Source organism: Dryobates pubescens, chromosome 9 (assembly GCF_014839835.1).
Source record: "Dryobates pubescens isolate bDryPub1 chromosome 9, bDryPub1.pri, whole genome shotgun sequence".
NCBI classification, from domain to species: Eukaryota; Metazoa; Chordata; class Aves; order Piciformes; family Picidae; genus Dryobates; species Dryobates pubescens.
In genome coordinates this window covers 14,359,912-14,382,555 of record NC_071620.1, presented here as the reverse complement: position 1 = coordinate 14,382,555, position 22,644 = coordinate 14,359,912, and the positions used below count along the sequence as shown (strand labels likewise).

General features: G+C 41.6%; 1 protein-coding gene across 16 annotated transcripts in view; it reads right to left on the bottom strand.

Moving 5' to 3' along the window:
- Nucleotides 1–535: 535 nt before the first annotated feature.
- Nucleotides 536–22,644, bottom strand: part of PTPRM (protein tyrosine phosphatase receptor type M) — a 514,813-nt gene continuing 492,704 nt past the window's right edge. For all 16 annotated transcript variants that reach the window (XM_054164442.1, XM_009909925.2, XM_054164443.1 and 13 more), the window contains 8 exons: nt 21,929–22,064; nt 20,402–20,551; nt 19,732–19,905; nt 16,943–17,074; nt 13,754–13,879; nt 10,815–10,978; nt 7,534–7,669; nt 536–1,362 (listed from right to left, as the gene is read on the bottom strand). In XM_054164442.1, the coding sequence (XP_054020417.1) occupies nt 1,309–1,362; nt 7,534–7,669; nt 10,815–10,978; nt 13,754–13,879; nt 16,943–17,074; nt 19,732–19,905; nt 20,402–20,551; nt 21,929–22,064 (1,072 nt within the window). In that variant the 3' untranslated portion in view covers nt 536–1,308. The remainder of the gene's footprint in view (nt 1,363–7,533; nt 7,670–10,814; nt 10,979–13,753; nt 13,880–16,942; nt 17,075–19,731; nt 19,906–20,401; nt 20,552–21,928; nt 22,065–22,644) is intronic.

Here is a 22,644-nt window from a genome sequence, read left to right as displayed (position 1 = left end):
CTCTTCAGAGAAGGACACTCAACAGCCTCTCTGGGCAGCCTGCATCAGGGCTCCAGCACCCTCACAGCAAAGATGTTTTTCCACATCACCTCTTTTGTAGCAGGGAATTGCAGGTCCTGTTCAGGGCTGGCAAGGAATGCATGAAAACACTGAGCAGAGAACAAGCCCGACATCCTCTCTTCCTCACTTCAGGGCAATTTTCAGGTTCTACATTTGTGCATGTGCATTGTTGGTGATACAATTCACCTCTTGTACTGGCATGGCACAACTATTGTCTGGATCAAGACTGGATCACACAATAAAGATGCTCCGCAGGTAGCTCAGTGCTTTCCAGCTCTGAAAAGAGGTTTAGTTGAAGGCTCTCCGATGCCAAAAGGTATTAAATGAAAGGAGATTTTTATCATGTATGTAATTATTTATTGAGCTGAGAATCCATACAAGGTAAACAAATGTTTACACTATCATACAGTAAGCATTTCGAGGGCTTGATAAAAATGATTGTCACTCACTGTGCTTCACCAAAAAAAAAAAAAAAAAGAAAAAAAGGAAAAAAAAAGTTCATTTTAATGAATAAATAATTTGATTAAATCAAAAAAATATTTACAATATAAACAAATAAAAAGAAGAAAAAACAGCCCAAACCATAAACAAACAACAGACTTTGGATATATTAATCTGAGCATTCTGTATTTTCCATTTTCTCTCTGTCCTTCTGTCCAAGATGCTCCCTCTGAAACAGTACGAAACGGATAGGAATTCCAACAGAGAAGTTAACGCGATTTGGTATGTGTCTTCCCATTAGTTCAGATAAGCTACATATGGTTCATTTGTTATGTGTTAGGATACGAATATAACTAAAAGAAAAATAAATCAGAGAGTATCCAAAATGCCAGACAGCATTCTCCACGGAACAGAAAACGGACACGAGGCTGTGACGGGAACGGGCAACGCAAGGAGAACAGAAAAGTACAAATCCCTTCGTAAGAATATTGTTGTGCTCTCTTATTCACCAGAGGACCGTGCTGCTTCACCACCTCGATGGCCATGGGTGCAGGTGGTGCCCGACAGCTGCCGTGTGGTTGTGGTGGACGTTCAGATGGGTGTCAAGCGGCGGCATCCTAGTGGGAAACGGGCAGTGCAAGCAGGTTTAGAAACAGCTCTTTGGGCTCTTCAAAAGAGCCAATCAGACAAAGCAGTAGAAGCAGAACACTGAGAAGTTGTCATCTCATTTTACATAGATATCATGGAGCGGCTTTGCTTTGTTCGTGGTGGTGAGAAGCAGGAACGCTGCCTGTGCTGTTTACACCATCAGCCAGAATTCAAGTATTCCAAAGCTACTTCATAGCAGAATTTGTATTGATCCTGCAAAATCAGAAGAAAGCCACAAAGTCAGTTATTGAAGGAACTTAATTAAGGGGATCAATATTTCTCTTCTGTTAAAATTATTTACTATCAAGCTGTTGTCAGTGGGAACCAGGTTGCAAATCCAATTTGTATTCAGATAAGAAAATCTTTATATTAGCCAGACAATAGACATCACACATAGTAACTTACTCTGCTGCTCATACTAGATGCGTATTTAGCTGCTCTAAAACACTTGTATGGGAAGAATTGACTGCAAGTAAACAAATTGGCTTTCAACCCTTCTATCATCTGTCAAAATGTCCATGTAGCACTTCAGCAGAACTGAAGTTATTGAAATTCCTCCCTGGAAAAGTTTATCTAAATATAGACCCAGCGTCGAGCACTTCCCAGGTCATAATGTTTATATTCATGTCATTCATACTTCCCTACATCTCATGGTAAGAGCTGCTCATTGTTCCTCCTGCACATGCAGCCCAAACCCACACCACAAATACTCTCCTTTCCCAGTTCAACAGGTCTGTAGGATTAGGCCTAAGATAAATTAATCACAGAATCATAGAATGGTTTGGGTTGGAAAGGACCTTAAAGATCAGCTATTTCCAACCCTGCTGTCACAGGCAGGGATACCTTCCACTAGACCAGGTTGCTCAAGATCCCATTCAACCTGGCTCTGAATGCTTATAAGGAGGAGACATCTGCAATCTCCCTGGGCCACGTGTTCCTGTGTCTCACCACCCTCACTGTAAACAATTCCTTCCTAATATCCAGTGTAAATAATCCTTCTTTTGCTTAAATCCATTTCCCCTTGTCCTATCACAAGCTCTTATAAAAAGTCCCTCCCCAGCTTTCTTGTAGGCCCCTATTCTGGTACTGGAAGGCCACTATGAGGTCTCCTCAGAGCCTTCTCTTCGACAGGATTCATTCCAATTAATTTTTAGCAGCTAATGGAGATGAATAAGCTCTTTAGCGGCTCTTCTGTTACCCAGGTTTTCAGGTACTGACCCCGTGCTTCAAACACAGACCTGCTGACAAAACAAGGGGTGATGGTTTTAAACTAAAACAGGGAGATTTGGACCAGAGAGGAGGAAGAAACTTATTGTGCTGAGAGTGGTAACACACTGGCCCAGGTTTCCCCGAGAGATGGTAGATGCTCCATCCCTGGAACCATTCCAGGTCAGGTTGGACAGGACTCTGAGCAACCTGATCTAGTTGAAGATGTCCCTGCTGACTGCAAAGGAGTTGGACTCAGTGACATTTAAAGGTTCTTTTCAATCCAAACCATTCTATGAATATTTAGCAATAGTACACATTGAAATGAAATAAAAAAGCTGAAGGAGATAGTAGGTCTGTGTTCTATGAATCTTTGGCTTATGAAAATGCCTCTTTCTCTTATGCAATTAATTAATTAATGATTAATGAATGATAACTAAGCATTTACTGTCATATAGGAACAAAACCAGACTTCACTATCTGGCAGACTGAGCTTTCACCTTCCCAACATTAAAGAAAGTTGAAGATTACAATTGCACTTCAGTTACAGTTTCCTTTTCATTAACACATGTAAAGAATTAACTCTTTTGACCTCTGCTTCTGACTTTTAGGTCACATTTTAGCTGAGAGAGGAGACTCCACCTTAACATGTAAGAGCCCAAATAATATCACAACAATCAAAAAGCCATTAATGAGCATACAGAATTTCTGAATTCTTTTCTTCAGAGCTGTCACTTCAAGAAAACAAATCTTAGGTGCACATATCACCTAAGTTATGATTGAGATGTATGTGAAGCTTGAAGGTCTTGCAGAGCTTCCACAAGCTGCTTGTACCTTCTTCAGAATGAGAAAAGAATTAAAAGGAAGAAAGGGAAGGGAGAAGAATGGTGTAAATGATTCCTTTTCTGCTTTTATTGCATATATATATATATCCAAATAAATGAAAATTATTCTATAACTACAGAACCAATCAAAACAAGAGACCAGCCACTCATCCATTTCCATTTTTCTGCACTCATTTTATTCTGATTTACAGATCCAGCAGAATAACTGTCATTTTCAGGAAATCAAATACCTGTCTTTAGGAGCAGTCATACATTATTTCCCACTGTGTCCACTCATGTGTGTCCTTTGTACATTTTCATTATTCCCTTGGTGGTGGATATTAAAAGTCTCTTTACATTAGCTAGGTGCAGAAAGGTATATTTATTTCCCCTCCACTCCTCCATCCTGAAAACCTATTGGTAGGTCCAATAAGAAGGCTTTGGGCATTCTGTAATAAACCTTTTGTAATTTCATCTGGTAGTGTTGTATGATAGCTGAGGAATTTCATAGCTCCATATTTTATAGATGTAACATTCAGATTTTTACACTTGCAGGAAAATCAAAGGGTTCAATGAAATGCAGAGATGACTCTGTAAGCATGGACCATAAATACTGTCCTTCATCTCATCAGAAAGAGCCTAAAAGGTATTGATAAAGCAATCTGGAAACTATTTTGTGTGTGTGTGTAATACTGTTATAATTCTGAGCATTTAATCTTTTACCACAGAATTTTACACAGATAAATGAATATTATTGTTCTCATTTGTTTTTTCCCAGATATGGAAACTGAGGCAAAGACACGTTAATACAAGAAAAGTTATAAAAGATAAAGATAGTAGAAGAATCAGGAAAAGAGCTCAAGTGTCCTGATGATTCCCTTTTTCACAGAATTACAGAATGGTAGGGGTTGGAAGGGACCTCTGGAGGTCATCTAGTCCAACCCCTCTACTAAAGCAGAGTCATCCAGAGCAGGCTGTGCAGAGTCATAATGTCTGGGTGGGTTTGGAATGTCTCCAGTGAAGGAGACCCCACAACGTCTCTGGGCAGCCTGCTCCAGGACTCTGACAGTCTCACAGGAGAGAATTTTTGCTCATGTTCAGGTGGAATCTTCTGAGTTCCAATTCATGACGATTGTCCCTTGTCCTGTCACTGGCCACCACTGAAAAGAGTCTGGCCCCATCCCCTTGCCCCTCACCCTTTAGCTGTTGATGACCATTGAGAAGATTCCCTTTAAGGCTCCCTTTTCTAGGCTCAGCAGTCTTTCCTCCTCAGAGAGATGTTCCAGACCCCCCAAGCATCTTCCTAGCCCTGTGTTGGATTCTCTTCAGTAGTTCCTTGTCTCTTGAACTGGAGAGGAAAAATTGGACCCAGTACTACAGATGTAGCCTCACCAGGGCAGAGGAGATGGGAAGAAAATCCTGCCTGTACCCTTAATGCACCACAGGACAGCACTGGCTTTCTTGGCCACATGGGCTTTTTGCTGTCTCATGGTGAACTTGTCCACCAGGACTCTCAAGTCTTTCTGCATGGGTCTGCTTACGGTGAACCAATCTACATGGAAACTGAAACCTAGCTGATTCAAATATTTGTTCCTACAAAGTATCAAGGCAAGACTGAAGAGATGTGGCTCAAACTCTGCTTTTCAGTGAATTATGTGTTACTGGGGAAAATCCTCATTGTCCCATCTTTGTTCCTCTGTCTCTAAAATGAGGAAAACAACAGTGGTCTCCTGCACAAAGTGCTGTGAAATCTCCTAATGAAAAGGCCTCACAAGGCCTCTCAATGCCATTGAGGCATTCACAAAACCATCCTCAATTTACTGAATGCTCTTTTTATATTTTATAATAATGCATTTAGCTTTTGAGTAAGACAAAAAAAAAAAGTTTCTCTGCTGGAACATGGAGACAGCTGCCTGACAAACCTACACCTGGAGAAGTGTCACAAATGGGAATTTATAGAGAGTGTTTTCTTCAGCTGAACATCTTCACACTGGTAATTTCCTTTTTATTTCGCTAAAATAAATGCATGAGAGATCAGTGAGTTTTGTGGACTTCAGCTCTGGGAGAAGGGAGAACAGCAGGCCTGCCAAGTCTCTCTCTAAACTATACCACCTGAATGAAGAAGTAGGACATTTTTCTTAATATCTGGGAAATAAAAATGTATGGTTCACAGCGTGACAATTCTCCTCCTGAGAATATAAACTAGAGGAAGAGGAGCCAACTAAGCTGCTCCCTCCCACCACTGCAGAAGCTTTATAGTTTCTCACTTGACACAAGTTTCACAGTTCCACACCACTGGTTCATCACCTTGGAGTACTGCACAGCTGGCAACATTTGGCTTTTTTCCCTGAGCCTGGCCAGGGCAGTGTTTAGGGGAGGATCTAGGATTTCACAGGTAGTATAGATGAGAGGGATGTGATGGAGAAGGTAGTGGGAGATGTTTTCTGTGGGACAGATGAGGCACAGTGGTATGTGTGGTAGGGCAGTGGATGGCCCTATCCATCTACATACGGACTGAAAGCCTCCCAGCAGAAACTCCTGCTTTCTGCCCATTCTCCTGTGTGTTTCACACCCAGATCTGAGGTGTTAGAGAGATCTTCCATCTGAGAAAGGGGAATCTGTCCAAAAATTACAAGTGGCTGGACTAGCTCAAAGTTGCTTAACCAGAACTTGTGTTCCCCAGTACTGGGGCTGGTTCTCAATGATCTGGACAAGAGAATCCAGTAAGTTTGCAGGTGACACCTAGTTGGGCAGGAATGTTGATCTGCTTGAGGGTAGGAAGGAACTGCAGAAGCATCTGAACATACTAGACTGATGGGCCAAGGCAAATGGTATGAGTTTAATGAGGCCAAGTGCTGCGTCCTGGACTTGGGTCAAGACAAACCCATGCAATACTCTAGGCTTGGGGAAGAATGGCTGGAAACCGCCCATCAGAAAAGGACCCAGAGGTTTTGATCAACAGCCAGCTGAAGATGAGCCAGTATATGACCAGGTGGACAAGAAGGCCAACAGCATCCTGGCCTGTATCAGGTACAGTGTGGCCAGTAGGAGCAGGGCAGTGATTGTGCCGCTCTACTCAGCATTGGTGAGGGTGCACCTTGAATATTGGATTCAGTTTTGGGCCTCCCACTAGAAGGGCACTGAGGTACTGGAGTGTGTCCAGAGAAGAGCTATGAAGGTGCACTAGAAGGTGAAGAGTCTAGAGCACAAGATGTTGTAGTGAGGCAGGGGTCCATCTGTTCTCCCAAAGAAAAGTGACTGGAGAAGAGGAAATGGACTCAAGTTGTACCATGGGAGTTTAGTTTGTACCATAGGAAATGTTTCTTCACTGAAAGGGTTGTCAAGGCCTGGAACAGGCTGACCAGGGCAATGGTGGAGTCCCTATCCCTGGAGACATCTAAAAGATGTGCAGATATGGTGATGAGGGACATGATTTAGTATCAATGGCAATGCTGGGTTACCATTTGGACTCAATGACCTTAAAGGGTCCTTCCAACCAAAACAATTGATTCTGTGATTCTATAAAAATCAGTTTAGCATTAGTTTAACATCCCTGAAGCTGCCCAAATGCTGCTTCCTCTTGCCTATGATGCTAAATCAAATCCATCTGCCTCTTCAGTAGCCACCTCTACAGCAGGATGTTGTAAACCACTGTCCTTTATAGCCCAGTCTTCAGAACAGGGCATCACGCTCCACCCCTCTCCAAGTACAGAGCTACCCACTGGAGTGTGAGAACCTGCTGGTTTCAGCTGTTCTGCAGCTCTTGTGCCATAGCAGCTGGCACTTCAGCCAGCCTCCATTTCAGAAATAAATAAATAAATAAATAAACAAATAAGCTCATAAAACACTCTCCAGGAAAATAATTGCACATGGGCCCTTGTTTCTGAACTTCTTTAATCTTTCTGCGAGATAGCGCAGCCGTAATTAAATGCAATATTCTGGATGTCAAACTGAAATTCAGGGCTTTGATAAATATTAGGCGATTAAGCTATTTATAAAATATATAATTTGAAAATCTGGCATTCCATTTTACATAACTATTATTTCTCCCCCTGCAAGGGCTGCTCTCCACTTGGTTCAGCCTGCTAGAAAAGAAAATTAATAAGGATGTGCGGCTGAAAGTTTAAAACTCTTAAAAAATTCAAATGAAGAGAGACAAAGTCTCCTTGGGAAGAAAGCAGTGCAAAAATACTCTTGTAAGTGAAGTGACTTCATTATCCCCTTTGAAAATGACTTGCTTGCTTTGTGAACAACTCCCACTGCAAATCCTGGAAATCTGACTGAGCCTTCTGAGAAAAAAAAAAAAAAAAAGAGAAAATTTTTCTGTTTAGTGGTGCAGTTAAAAAGCTCATACCAGAAGGTCCACCATGTTGGGTTTATTATTCCTCAGTGTCTTCACAGCATGGAATACGTCAACAGCCCTCTGATGTCGAAGCATTTCACAAACGATACTGATTGCACAAAATGTCCCACTGCGGCCACCTCCATTCCTGCAATAAAAGTGAGAAAATGGCTCAGTGAGAATTGACTCCATCTGACGAGTTCTTACAGCACCAGGGATGGTTACAGAAAGCAGAAGTTCCAGCAGGGAGAAACCAGAGAAGGTTCCTGCCCTCTAAGGTTGATGAACTCCAGGCAGAATGCATTTTTTCAATTGGAATTAATGGGCTGAAAGATCTGAAAGCTATGATTCAGAATTCAGAAGGCTGAAAGCCTGGAGGGAATTGAGCATCTGAGTTTTCCACCACCCTTCAGTGAACGCTTGAGACAGCACAGAGGATGCTAAAATAACGACAAGGTACTTTTAGATTCATAGAATCATAGACTCATAGAATGGTTTGGGCTGGAAGGCACCCTTAAGAGTCATCTAGTTCAACTCTCTTTTAATGAGCAGAGACATCTTCAACTAGATCAGGTTGCTCAGAACCCTGTCCAACCAATGCTTCTAGGGATGGAAACAATTTGTACTGTAATGGTTGGACTAGAAGATCTTCAAGGTCTTTTCCAACCATGATGATTGTGTGACAGCGATTCTGTAAACCCACGAGGTTGCAGTGAAATGCTATAGAGAAAGTGGATTACAGAATCACAGAACCTTAGGAGTTGGAAGGGACATGAAAAGATCATCTAGAATCTTCAAGTTCTTTTTATTCTGGATCCTAATGCTTTCCTCCTGGACCCAAAAGTGTTTTGAAGGAAGAAAGAGAAAGTGAATCCTGGCATTCCTTTTATTCTAGATCCTGGTGCTTTCCTCTTGGACTCAAAAGTGTTTCAGAGGAACAGCAAAACTGCCTAATGTCTTGGGTGCAGGAGCCCTTCTGGTGGCTCCACCTTCAACGTGGCACTAGGTGGGGCTGTGCTATTCCCTTGGCAATGACTGCTTTTAAAAGTGCCCCTCCACCCACGGCATCAGAGGATGAGAACCCGAAGTGACTTGCTAACAAAGAAGCCGGGCACAAACGTTCACATGCAGAATCAAATACAGTATTTAATAATACTTCATCCCTGGTTATTTTTAATCTTGAAGAGAATCTCTTTCTTTTTGGAAGCCCTATTATTTCTACAGCTATTCTAATCAGAATCTTTAGGCTGTGCTTCACTGAAAATAATAAGACCTTAATAATTACCAGAGCGCGGACGAGTTAGGGAGCAGGTCTTTCAAACCAGCTTCGCAAACGGTGGATTTTCAAAGGGAGATACAACATCGCACATCTGTCACATCCCAGCAGCCTGAAAAGAATGCTCTCTGCTGCCAAAACATTGCCTGATATTGTGGGACTCTTTGAGAATTTTAATTAAAATAAAGTCATTTAAAAGGATTATATTAGAAGCTGCTTCTTTCTTTACCGCCTGGAAGTGACGCACGGTGTGATGTTGTACAACTGTTTAATATCATCAGCCACCTCAGAGATAACAGTAATTTGCACTTCAAAAGTTTTTTGCTGTGTGGGTTGTTTTTTTTTTTTTTTTTTTCAGCTAAAGATCTCAAAACATTAATTAATCACACTGCACAATGCTCCTTTGATGAAAGTATTATTATCCCCATTCTACAGATGGGGAAACTGGAGAGCAATGACTTGTTCAAGGTCAGTGACAGTGGGAATTAATGTACTCTTAGGTTTTCCTCCATTGTTCTAACACTGGGTCCCAACTTTTGGAAGAGTGTCAGTGTGTGCTTTTCCTATTATCATCCCCCTTCTCCACCATGGTAGCACCTCAAAGCATGTTTAGAGGAAGAGGGATGCAATGGCAGTCTCAGAAGACTTGGTCTCAAAAGGTTGGCTTAAAAGAGGGTAAGCAGCATGTGCCAGTGTTAAGCTACATCACAAGTGACAGTGTGGATGATGTTACAAGTGGATGATTGTCCCAGAGGAGCACAGAGGTCACAGGAGGCCAGAAATACAGGGTTCACCAAAAGAGTTGTCAAGCCCTGCAAAATGCTGTCAAGGAAATTGGTGGTAGCATCATCACTGAAGGAATTTAAAAGACACATAGACATGGTGCTGAGTGACAATTTAGTGGTGAATTTGGCAGTGCTGGTTTAATGGTTGAACTTCATGTTCTTAAAAATATTTTCCAACCAAAATGATTCTATGAAACTACAGTTTTATGATGTGCTATTACTAGGAAAAGTTAAGTGAACTACAGGATCATTATAAGTGGCCTATCACCTCACCTTTACTTCTGTCATTTAAGTCTGGAAGAGGAATAAGCCTTCTAATACTCCTTATTTCTACAGTCCTTGTGTCTAGAAGTAAAAGGTGTGCTTCCCTGAAGGTGTAATTTTGATTTACTCTGAACAAACATGTACCTTTTCCATTTGCAAAAGTCACTGGACATCTTTATATAAAATAGAGCTAGCTTGTACCCATCATCCTTTTACAGGGGTCCATCAAGAGAGAAAACCTCATGAATCTATGAAAAAAACTCCACCAACAATTCATCTTTCCTTCCTCCTGATGTAGTTGAAGATGTCCCTACTCACTGCAGAGGGGTTGGACTATATGACCTTTCATAGAATCATAGAATTATCAGGGTTGGAAGGGACCTCAAGGATCATATAGTTCCAGCCCCCCTGCCATACGCAGGGATCCCTCACGCTAGATCAGGTTGCTCACAGACACATCCAGGCTTAAAAACCTCCAGGGATGGGGCTTCTACCACCTCCCTGGGCAACCTGTTCCAGTGTCTCACCACCCTCATGGTGAAGAACTTCTTCCTAACATCCAATCTGAATCTACCCATTTCTAGTTTTGCTCCATTCCCTCTAGTCCTATCACAACCTAAAAAGTTCCTCTCCAGCTTTCTTGTAGGTCGCCTTAAGATACTGGAAGGCCACAATAAGGTCTCCTCAGAGCTTTCTCCTCTCCAGACTTAGTAGCCGCAAGTCTCTCAGTCTGTCTCCATAGGAGAGGTGCTCCAGCCCTCTGATCATCCTCGTGGCCCTTCCCTGGAGACATTCCAATCTAAAGCATTCTATGATTGATCCTTTGGATGAATTTAAATCAATAAAGCTTTAAAGTGAGCAGTTGCATTATTCATCCAGGTCCAGATGAGATGGATGCCTCTTCACAGATCATTTTAAATTTGTCACAAACCTCTGAGATATTGTCCTCCTCTCTTCCTGGTACTCACAAGCAATGCACGACGGTGCGTCCCTCTCCCCCGTTATATTCTTCCTGCCACTTCTCCACTTGGCGGATGAGCTTCAAGAAGGAACGTTTAGACACCGGAGTGTCTCTGTACATAGGCCATCCTAGGAACTGGAACTGCTGCACCATCCGATAGCCATCTTGGGGCTGCAAGAGATTGAGCCAACAAGCAGGAAAAAGGGCAGCGTTACTTTTGGGTGCATAAATTGAGCTGTTTGGTATTGCCGAGGAGAAGCTGTTCAAGCAGCTCACCCCTGAACAAACTATTAATGTAATTTCCACTGCCCTTGAGGAGCTCCAGCTTTTCATTTCCAGCGGAGTTATTAGCACAGGAGGTTTTAAACAGAGTGCTATGCAAATAGACAAGAATAGAGCAATGCTACAGCTGCAGGATCAAGCAAATAATGAATTAATATCATAGCAGGAACTTGGTAGCAATACAACTTCAATTACATACTTTGGTTTTTTTCCTACATGCTTCAGCATTTTGAAGAATGTTTGTGTGCTTCTGCTTTATTTATTTTTTTTTTTACTTTTTTTACCAGAAAGGTCAAAACCTCTCAAAATATTTTGAAGCAGGAAGCATTTAAAAAAACAAATGAAACCCTCAGATGATTCTGGCTTTTATATATATATATATATATCTATATATATCTATATATAAAAAAATCTAACTACGTTTTATTTTAATGTGTGCTCCTGCAGCAGTCAGTACCCCTCTGGGTGACACGTTCCTGAAGCAGTTGCTTTATGGTGATTTAAAATCAAAAAGGAGCACAGAACAAGTGTTAGTGGCAGAAAATTACAGTCTTTTGAAACAGGGCATAATAAACACACACATGAAAGCTGGCTTTGTAGGCTAGGATTTGCCACTTTCACATCTGGGCAAAGTAAAGGGCAGTTCAGTGCCACTTTAAATACAGGCAGCATTCCAAAATGTTGCAACGCAATTTTGTCTCTAGAGTGAGAGGTCGTAGAGAGGATCTAAATTTAACAAGACAGGGGAATAAACCAAAGTGGAGGGAGCATTAGATATGGTCCTCAGTGGGTTTTGCCTGCTTTATGTCAAAATTTGGAATCTTTTGATTTCCTGGCTGGTTTCGTTCAGCTCATGACCTCCTCTTCCCAAAGCACATCAGCTATACCCAGATCAAATCAATGCTGAAGGAGATTGTGGGTTTGTGTTGCCACATCCATTGTGAGTGCAAGACCTTTGTAGTATTAAAGAAATATCTTGCTATTTACCATCTGCTTCTCCATTTGGATATTAACATGTTTTTGGGGGGGTCTTTCATTGTTCTGTCTGAAACCAAGGGGATGAGGTAGCTCTCAGGACAAGGAGTGATGGTTTTAAACTAAAAGACTAGACAGAAGGAAGATATTTTTTCCAGTGAGGGTTGTGTGACCCTGTCACAGGTTGTTCAGAGAAGTGGTATATACCTCATTCCAGCTGGAAATCATTCCAGCTTGGGTTGTCTGGGGCTCTAAACAGCCTGCTCTAGTTGTATGTGTCCATGCTCACTGCAGGGAGAATTGGACTAGATAACTTTTATAAGGTCAAAACATTCTATGATACTGTGATTCTATGGGATCTCAGGGCATTTTGTGACTCTTCAGTGGGGACTGCAGCTCATTCGTAGCTGTGATCAATACCAGTCTCTTGCAAAGGCTCCCTCCCTCTGGGAAGAGGATGGTCAGGGGTAGAATCTTTTTTTCCACTCAGCTTAAAAGACACGTCCCACGTAGTCTTCTGTTAACTTTATGGAAGCACAATGGCTGGATATGAGAATGTAGTTGTCCCACATATATTACGAAGTGTGATTACTGAGACAAGGCCTTCATTAAAAGCCTGGGACTGGTATTGAAAACCATGCCTAGAATTGGTGCACAGCTTTCTTCACATGATACAAGGTACAAATATACAAGACGGCTAATTTCAAACTGCTGAAGAGAGGACTGATTTTAGCATTTCCTGGCTACTGCACAACGTGAATCCTACATTTATGTCATTTGCATTTAACACATCTGAGATATGCATTAAAATGTTTTTGACTTTAATTACACATAGGAGGCTCTTTCTCATTGATTATGGTGTGACTGAGTATTACAGAATCATAGAATCATTTCAGCTGAAAAAGACCTTTAAGACCATTGAGTACAACGGTTACCTAGCTTGCTATCAAAGAAATCTCTTCCAACCTGGTCTATTCTATTCTGTTCTATTCTATTCTATTCTACATAAGGTGAAAAGTGAGAATGATGATAAAGAAGGTTGGAGACAGGTGGGGGTTGCATTGGAATGGGCTGCCTGAAGAGGTGGTAGAGTGACCATCATTGGAGGTGTTCCGGAGGAGACTTGATGGGGTGCTTGGTGCCATGGTTTAATTGATTAGGTGGGTTGGATTGGTTGATAGGTTGGACGCGATGATCTTGAAGGTCTCTTCCAATCTGGTCTATTATTCTATTCTATTCTATTCTATTCTATTCTATTCTATTCTATTCTATTCTATTCTATTCTATTCTATTCTATTCTATTCTATTCTATTCTATTCTATTCTATTCTATTCTTCTCCCAAGTAACAAGTGAAAGGACAAGAGAAAATGGCCTCAAGTAGCACCAGGAGAAATTTAGATGGACATGAGGAACAATTTCTTCCTCAGAATAGTTGTCAAGCCCTGGAACAGGATGCCCAGGGCAGTGGTGGAGTCACAGTCCCCAGAGGGACTGAAAAATCTGTGTAGATGTGGCATTGAGGGACATGGTTTAGCAGTGAATGGGTTAACAGTTGGATTTGATGATCTCAAAGGTCTTTTCCAAATGGAACGCTTCTACAATTCCATGTGAGTTTGGTTATTTTTGGTGATCTGAGTAGAGCCAAGTCCTCTGCTGAGACAGAATTGTTTTGCAGAGAGCATCCATACCCGGGCTGCATTGTAAATTCGGAATATCCGGCTGATTATGTCTTCTTCTAAATCAGCTGATACAAACTCCACCTGAATAGGACCGTGTCGGTGTACTCCATTTTCTGGCCAGTACTGAGGACAGAGCTATAGAAAATCACAAGCACAAAAGGAGAGAGTTAATGAGTTTGAATTTCACGCTGCCTCTCTAAATGTTCCCAGATCTTTCTTTGTGCTCCATTTATGACTGAAATTCTCCTGAAATATCTTCATAAAATACACCGTGTGCTTTAATACTCTGAAGGGAGCATCAATTCTCCAAACTCAGGACTCAACTTCCACGTCTGTTTCATTATCCATGACTGACGATGCCGTTTAGCATCAGCATTGCTTTACATTTTTCAATAACTGCTCCATTTCATATTATGAATGCCACCCAAAAATAGCAGTTCTGCTTTCTTTAGTGCACAGAAAACATCACTCCTTAGGTATCTAAAGATCACAAAGTAATATTACTATTATCTTGCACAGTTTTAGTGACTAATAATACCATGATGGATTAACCCAGGAACCAATTATCATCCGTGTTAATACTTTAAAGATTAAATCAACACTTTGCAAGGAGGTTTTTCAAAGCTAGTCTCTGCTTGTGCATTTTTTTCCATAAAACCCCTAATGATTTCCAACTCTCCCCCACCCCCCAGGATATTTACAGCAGCTCAAGCATGTAGCTTTTGCAGTCACCAAAATTAAGTATGAACTTGTGAAATTTTGTTTGCTTGCAGAAGCATTGATGTCAGATTTGGAACTTCATTTCATTCAGTAAAACAGCTGTGGTCTTCATTCTGCTGCCTTGACTGTTGCTGATCCAGAGCTGAGCTGACAAATCACATTTACTCCAGATGTTGTTTTGCATTTCCTATAACACTTAGTCCTCCACAAAGCCGTTTGGAGATGACTACATTTTAGGGAAACATAATCACTTACTACATCAATTAAGAAGAGAACAGGGTCTGATTTGCAGGAGTTCACTTTAACAAGTTAAACCCAGAAATTTCAAGGAGGAAAATATATTTTTCATTTATCTTAAACTCCCCCTAGATTCAGTCTGCTGAGCAAATTGCTTCTCAAATATTGCTTCAATCTTGCACAACTTTTTGTTGTTATGAAATACGGCAGTGTCAAAATATAACCTATATAACAAATGCAAATGCTCAGATTGTTTTAGACACGTACGATTTAGTGCAAGGCTTTCAAACACTCAGGGATACTTGTTATCACAGACCTTTGCAAAAGCTGTAAGTGAGAATAAGCAGAGCTCTTTGCTGGAGCTCCTTTTGGGAAGCCAAGATTTTTCCAGCTCTCAAGATACCAAAAGCATTCAAGGCCCGTGTGTTCTGCATGTGTGTGTGATGCCGGCGACTCTCTTGAAGTCGAAGATGCCGTGCAGGGTGGAATGTCATTTCCCAACAGAGCATAACAATCCACAGAAATGGTCTAATATCTGAACAGAACTGTAAACACTCCGTATGTACAGAAATAACAATGATAAGAGTAATTATTAATAGATCTGGATGGAATGAGTGTTTTTAATAAGCTCTGCCCTCTCTCCACTTCTATGTGCTCCAAGGGTTGGGAGATTTATTCCTAATGAAAAGATTGTTACATTAAGAGGGAAAAGCTTTAACATACTGCAGAGGCAGGTGCATTAGCTGCATATCCCAATAGCTTTTAAAAGCCTGCAAGGCTAATAAATGCTGGAAATAGCCATGCACTATTGTAAATTCAAAACACAGCCCACAAATTAAAAACCCTCTGTTCAGCAGTCCCTAACAGTCTGACTCCCCCGAGTCTTTCCTTATTCACTCAGAAAATAATCTCAGGCTCATGAATAAAAGTTTTGTCTTTCTATTTTGCTCCCTGTAGACAATGGAAAGGGTTTGGAATCAGAAATTCAGCCTTTTAAAACAGTATGTGGAATTCCTGCACATCCCTTTAGAAAGACAAAATGGGAGATTAGTGTGTTTTGAAAACAAATCCTTCATGTGCAAAAGGGGGGGCAGGGAGGGAGGGAGGAGGCATTTTTCTTCAGTGTATGCAACAAACAAAGCTAAAATGATTCTTGAGCGTATCCCAAATGAAAATGGCATCCAGCCTGCCATAAGAAAACCCCCAAGCAACAGTGCTCTTAACTAATAATTAGCAAATATTTACATAGTAAGAACCTGGATTGCCACCACCTTATTCCAGCATAGGGCTGGTGCAGCGTGTGGCAGCCAAGGAAATGATATCTGTGTAAGGACCTGGAACTGCACCGCTGAGAGCCAGGTTGTAGGTTGCTGAGTGATTAATGCCAGTGATTAAATTGCTAAACCAGTAGGTACTGTTTTCCAATTTTCTAAGGAACATGTATAGCATGCACAACTCTTTTGTGAGGTAATTGCATCCTCTCACACATTTCGCTGCCTTGTTTTCTCTTCTGAAGGATACTTAGTGCCCAGCCTTGTTTAGTTCCTCTCTCTTTGCTAACAATGTCATTTTGTGCTGAACATAACATGGATTTCCCCACTGGGAACACTGATCCCCTGGTAAGCAGACCAAGGCCACTGACTGGTTTCAGGCAGGGTAATGAATAGCTGTTGGCTTCTGTTTACGACTTTTGGCTATAAATACTGTGTTTCAGACTTCAGTCAGAATCCTACAACCATCATTTGGAGGTTTTAGCAACCCTTTCCAAAGTATCTTTTCCCTTATCAGAATGAATTACAGGTGTATGCACTTAGGTGTGTCTTCTTCAGTCCCCTCATCATCTTTGTAGCCTTCGCTGGACTCTCTCCAGTAGTTCCTTGTCTCTCTTGAACTAGGGAGCCCAGAACTGGGTACAATACTTCAGGTGTGGCCTCACCAGCGTGGTGTAGAGCAGGAGGAGAATCACCCTTGACCTACTGGTCACACTCTTTAACGCTCCCTAAGAGATCATTTGCCTTCTTGGCCACGAGGCCATGTTGCTGGCTCATGGTGAACTTGTCCACCAGATGCTGCTGCTGGTCTGATTTATTCCTCTTTCCTTATGAGTCTACAAGCTACAAGTCAATTTTTTAGTGTGTTAGCACTTAATGTTGTTTTATGAAACTAATTATGTCCTAAGCTCTTCTGAAATGCCAAGGCTTTAGCAGTGCTCTTTGGAATGGAGCAGTTTTCTGGACTTACTTGTGCAGGATCCACATCATTCAGCATAACTATTGAGGTGCAGTGATAATCTAGGACCAGTCTCCAGAAATCTTTGACGGTATTTGGTAAAGGATGCTGTGTAACTATAAAAGCAGACGGTTGCTTGTAGCTCTGCAAAGAAATAATGAGATGGTGAGAAAAAGAGAGAAATCCATTTAGCCCCTAAAACTTTGGAACTGAAAGGATTATTTCTAATTTTTATAATTATACACTGCTTTCAGCCTTTTCCCCAGATCTTGTATAATTATAGAATTGTTTCAGTTGAAAATGACTTCAAAGATCGTTGAGTACAACCATCAACTTAACACCACTGTGTCTGGAAGTTCCATGTCCACATGTTTTTTAAACTCCTCCAGGGACACTCCCATCACCTTCCTGGCCAGCCTGTTCCAATGCCTGATCACTCTTTAAGTAAAGAAATGTTTCCTAATATCCAACCTAAACTTCCTCTGGCACAACTTGGGGCCATTTCCTCTTGTTCTATCTCTTTATACTAGGGTGAAGAGACCAACTGCCACCTCACTACAACATCCTTTCAGCAATGAGGTCTCCCCTCAGCCTCCTCTTCTCCAACTTATAAGCTTCAATATTAATAAAATGTATTTGGGCAAAATCTAACCTCTGCAGGTATTGTATTTGTAAAGTATGTCTTATGCCACAGGCATGGAGTCAAATAATCAGAGGTCTTTGCCTCCAGTACAACCGCTACAAAATTTTGAGCAACCTTTAACTCAGCACATGCCACTCAGCACCACATCTACCTGTGCTGTACACCCCTCCACCACTGCCCTGGGCTTAAGCACTCTTTCAGTAAATACATTTTTCCTAATATTCAACCTAAACCTCTCCTGGTGCATCTTGAGGCCATTTCCTCTCTTCCTTTCTCTTGCTTCTTGGGAGAACAGACCAACTTTCACCTTGCTCCAGCCACCCTTCTGCAAGAAGCTCTCCCCTGAGCCTCCTTTTTGCCAGGCAAAACAACCCCACTTCCCTCAGCCTCTCCTCACAAGCCCTGTGCTCTAGATTTCCTCACCATCTTCGCTGCATTTCTCTGGACATACTCTAGCATCTCAATGTCCTTCTTGTAGGGAGGAATCCAAGAGTGTATCCTGTATTCAAGGCACAGCCTCACCAGTGCTCAATACAGGGGGATGATCACTGCCTTAGTCCTGCCATACTGTTGCTGATCCTAGCTAGGATGTTTGCCTTCTTGGCCACCTGGGTTTATGCTGGCTCATGTCCAGCAATCAACCAGCACCCCCACGTCCTTTTCCACCAGGCAGTTTCCAAACACTTTGCCCCAGGCCTGGAGTGATGCATGGGGTTTGTCCTGACCCATGCATAGGGGACCTGGCTCTTGGTCTTGTTTAGTCTCATTTCATGTGCCTCAGGCTACCTATCCAGCCAATCCTTGGAAGTTTTATGCAGATGAGAGGTTCCTGAAATTTTTTCCTTGACTCCCTCACTTAGAAACCCTGTTTTCCAGGGAAAGTGATTGTCAAACTCATCCTGGTACTGAAAACTTTGCTTGCTACCCTTCAAAGGGCTCTTGTCCATCAGTGAAGAGTTGCTGCAGAGGCTTAGCTAGAGAGCTTCAGCTGGAAAGCAACCCAAATAACCTCATCTCTTGGAGCCTTTTGTCAAGACATGTTTTTAGATCCAGCTGATTGTTTCAGCAGTGAAGAAGGGAAGTCTTTTCAAAGCAAATACTGAGCCACTGCTCTTTTTGAGCAACATTTAATTTACAGAAGAAAACAGAACTGAACTCTCAAGGAAAGAAGACAATTAATGGCAAGGTTGGAAACTGCAGATCAAGGAAGCTCTGTTCTAACACGAAATGTTTTTGACCTACTCTGAGCACCTAGAGAAGCCACTTCAACTTTTGTCTCAGCTAGATAAACAGAAAGATAATGCATCTACCTTTTTACAGAGAGGTTTTGAACTTAGGCTTATTTTAGGAAAATACTTTGAGAACTTGGAAGGGAAGAAATGCAAAAACTGCTACAAACTGTTATTACTCCAGCTTCACTTTTCCAAAAGACCATTTAGAATGTGTTCAGTCTTTGCTAACCTCTCATTTCTTGTTGTTTATGTGTTTGAGAATTGCAATTACTATACTCCTAAATTGTCAGAGGTAGAATATAAGTATCCACAGACTGTAAAGGCAGTTTAAGTGTCTTTTTACTGGTATTCTATTAGCAGTATCAGAATCACCACTGATGCATTAGAAAGAAAAAAAGCATTTCCACACAAACATGAAGAGGAACCATTAATTCCAACAGAAATAAACAACAAGGCTGAAGTAATAGCCTGTGTACTGTCTTGTGCTGACAGACAATTATTTTTTCTGTTAATTACTGGTTAAATGAGAAACAAAGGGAACTGAAATATTGATGCAAACCTTATTATCCTGTTCCACTGCCTTGGTGTCCCAACAGGTAACTACTTTTTTGGGGTTTTTTTAGGCCAGATGGTTAAAAATTCAAGCACTAGGGAGAAATGCAGACAGGTTTCATTTTTCAGAACTCCCTGACTTGCTCTTGGAGCACAGCATTGGAACCTTGGCTATGACATATGTGGGATCCTAAATGTACTAGGGAGTTTAAAGATTTTGTGCCATGTTGTTGTGTTTTTTTTTTTTGGGGGGGAAACAAGCTAGAAGGATTTTGGTCATCTTATGCTGACTCCACTTTTTTTGGGCATTGCTCAGTTTTGAAGGGCTGCTTATTCCCTTTTTCTTTATTATTAATGAGGTAGAGGAGACTTACATCCATCAGGGCAGCATTAATGTAGTTACTGCTCTCCCCATCTATTGTTATGAGGAAAGGCAGGCATCTGTCTGGAGGCAGAACATCCATGCAGCGGTTCTTTTCATGATTCCGTGGTAGAAGAGCTATGCTGCAGTCTTCTACACGCAGAGTTGGAGTCACCATGTTTAAAGTCTTTCAAAAAAGAGTAAACAAATACAACAGAGAAATTACCACAGCGGGGAAAGCATCCCAAAATATTTAAGGGTGGATCAAGTCGGCATTCAGCTTCAGCAGGAATCAGTATGCAGAGAAATGAAAACACATCTCAGTCAGCAGGCTTTGGAAGCAAAAAAAACCCAACCCAAAACCAAACAAAAACCAAACAAACCAAAAAACCCAAATCCTGTCAGCATAGAGATGTGGAAAAAACAACCTCAAAGACAGCTGGCAGAGGAAACCTGCCTTATGGAGAGAGGACAGTGAGAGGAACTGACATACTTCCCTTGAGGAAAAGGAGGATTTTACTAGGAGGAGGATTTTTTGGCAGTCTTTCCCTCCTACGTCTGGCCCTAAATCGGTTGGTTATAAGCAAGCTGTCTTAAATTACTTAGTTATAAGCAGGTACTTCACCAAAACTCTTTGTATAATTTAATTGTGTAGCTTCTAGGTAACACCAGCTGCAACTTACCCTAAATTCCTCTTTGATCTGGCTGGAGTTAGTTTGAGGGTCCAGTTTATTCATTTCATAGTACACAGACCTAACTTGGGAAGCTGGGATTGATGTGTCCCCACAAAGACAAGCTTCCAGGATGGCATCGTGGATGAAGACATACTGCTCCTGGTAAAGCAAGGAAAATTATTATTGACAGAGAATGTGGTAAGAGAATTTTAGTGAAAAAAAGCAAAACAAGTGATGTGATTCACAGAAATACAGCATCTTCATGGTTGGAGAAGACCTCTAAGATCATCAAGTCCAATTATTGCCTAACTTTACCAGGGCTAATGCTACATCAAATCCTTGAGCACCGTATAGAGAAGGGTTTTAAATACATCCAGGGATGGTGATTCAAACACTTCCCTGGACAGCCTGTTCCAGTGTTTGATAACCCTTTTGGTACAGAACTTTTTTCCTAATGTCCAACCTAAACCTCCCCTGATATAATTTGATGCCTCTTATCCTATCAATTGTGACTTGTGAGAACGTTGTCACTAATTCTCTCAGACTTTACTGAAGCAAGACCAGAAAGAATAATAGCAGTTCATAAAACCTTATCCCATTCATTTAGAAATGAATACAAAAGGATTGACTGAAATTAGTCACAAGAACAAACAGGAATGCAGTAACACTCTATAAAACTCCTCAGTTCATTTCTGGTTTCCTCATTCCTCTGCCCAGTTCCTCAGTCCTCTGCACAGATAGCACAGGTTCTATCATGCAACTGAGCCTCAACAAGATATACTCTAGAATAAATCTTCCCTGGAGAGGAAACACTCATGACTTTGCTTTCTTTTAAAAGTCACTGTGAACCTTAAATGCAGAATAGCTGTGCACTTGTTTGGGCAGTGGTTCTTCAGGTTTGCATTGGATTATTTTCTGTGTATGATTGAATAATCTACTTTCCGAATCACAGAACCCCAGCATGATAGGGTTGGAATGGAGCTCTAAAGATTACCTAATCCAACTGCCCTGCTAAAGCAGGGTCACCCATAGCAGGTTGCTCAAGATCATGTCCAGGTGTGTTTGGAATCTCTATAGAGAAGGAGGCTCCACAAACTTTCTGGGCAGCCTGTTCCAGTGCTCCATCACCCCCAGAGAAGTTTTTCCTTAAGTTCAAGTGAAACCTCTGTGTTCCAGTCTGCACCCATTGGCCTTGTCCTTTCACTGGCCACCAGTGAAAAGAGCCCAGGCTCATCATTGAGACCTCCACCCTTTACATATAGCTTAGCATTGATAAGATCCCTTCAAAAACTTCTATTTTCCAGGCTAAAGTGCCTCAGGTCTCTTCAGCCTTTCCTCCTCACAGGGATGCTCCAGTCCCCTCAGCATCTTTGTGGCCTCTGTTGGACACTCTCCAGTAGTTTCCTTTCCCTCTTGAGCTGGGGAGCTCAGAACTGGACATAATGGTGCCAGCCACAAAGGGGCTTTAGTTTTACAGGTCAGAAGACTATTTTTGCTTGCCAAGCACAAAGCAGTGTTCCAATGGATTAACAATACCTCAGTCTGCACCATGTTAACTCTCCGAGATCGAAGCTCTCTCACACAATTGTATATGTCTACAACACCTTCTCTTTCTGCCATATCTAGCATGATGTCAATGACAATGAAACATCCAGTTCTGCCAGCACCAGCACTAAAGCAAGAGAAGAGCATAGTTAGTCATAGAATCACAGAATAATAGAATCACAGAATCATAGAATGTCTTGGGCTGGAAGTGACCTTTAAAGGTCATCTAGTCCAACACCCCCACAGTGAGCAGGAACATCTGCAACCAGATCAGGTTGCTCAGAGCCCCGAACAATCTGACCTGGAATGGTTCCATTGACATGGCATCTACCACTTCTTGGGGCAACCTGGGCAAGTATTTCACCACCCTGAGTGTAAAAAATTGCTTCCTTCTATCTACTCTAAATCTACCATTTTTAGTTTAAAAACATCAGCCCTTGTCCTGTCAGAACAGGTTCTGCTAAAAACATTGTCTCCCTATCAACATTCAGCAGAGCACTGGAAAACGTGAAGTGTAATGGTCCATGTTGCAGGTATTTCATCAGTGGGATGATTACTGAAATTGAGCCTTGCTTTCAGGCATGTGCAGGATTTCAGACTCAGTTTTCACATTCTTACCTATATTTTAGGTTTTAAGTTATCATGAGTAGAGCTTCAGAGGCTTCAGCAACCCATGAGGGGATTGTATGGTAGAAGAGAAGCAAAAG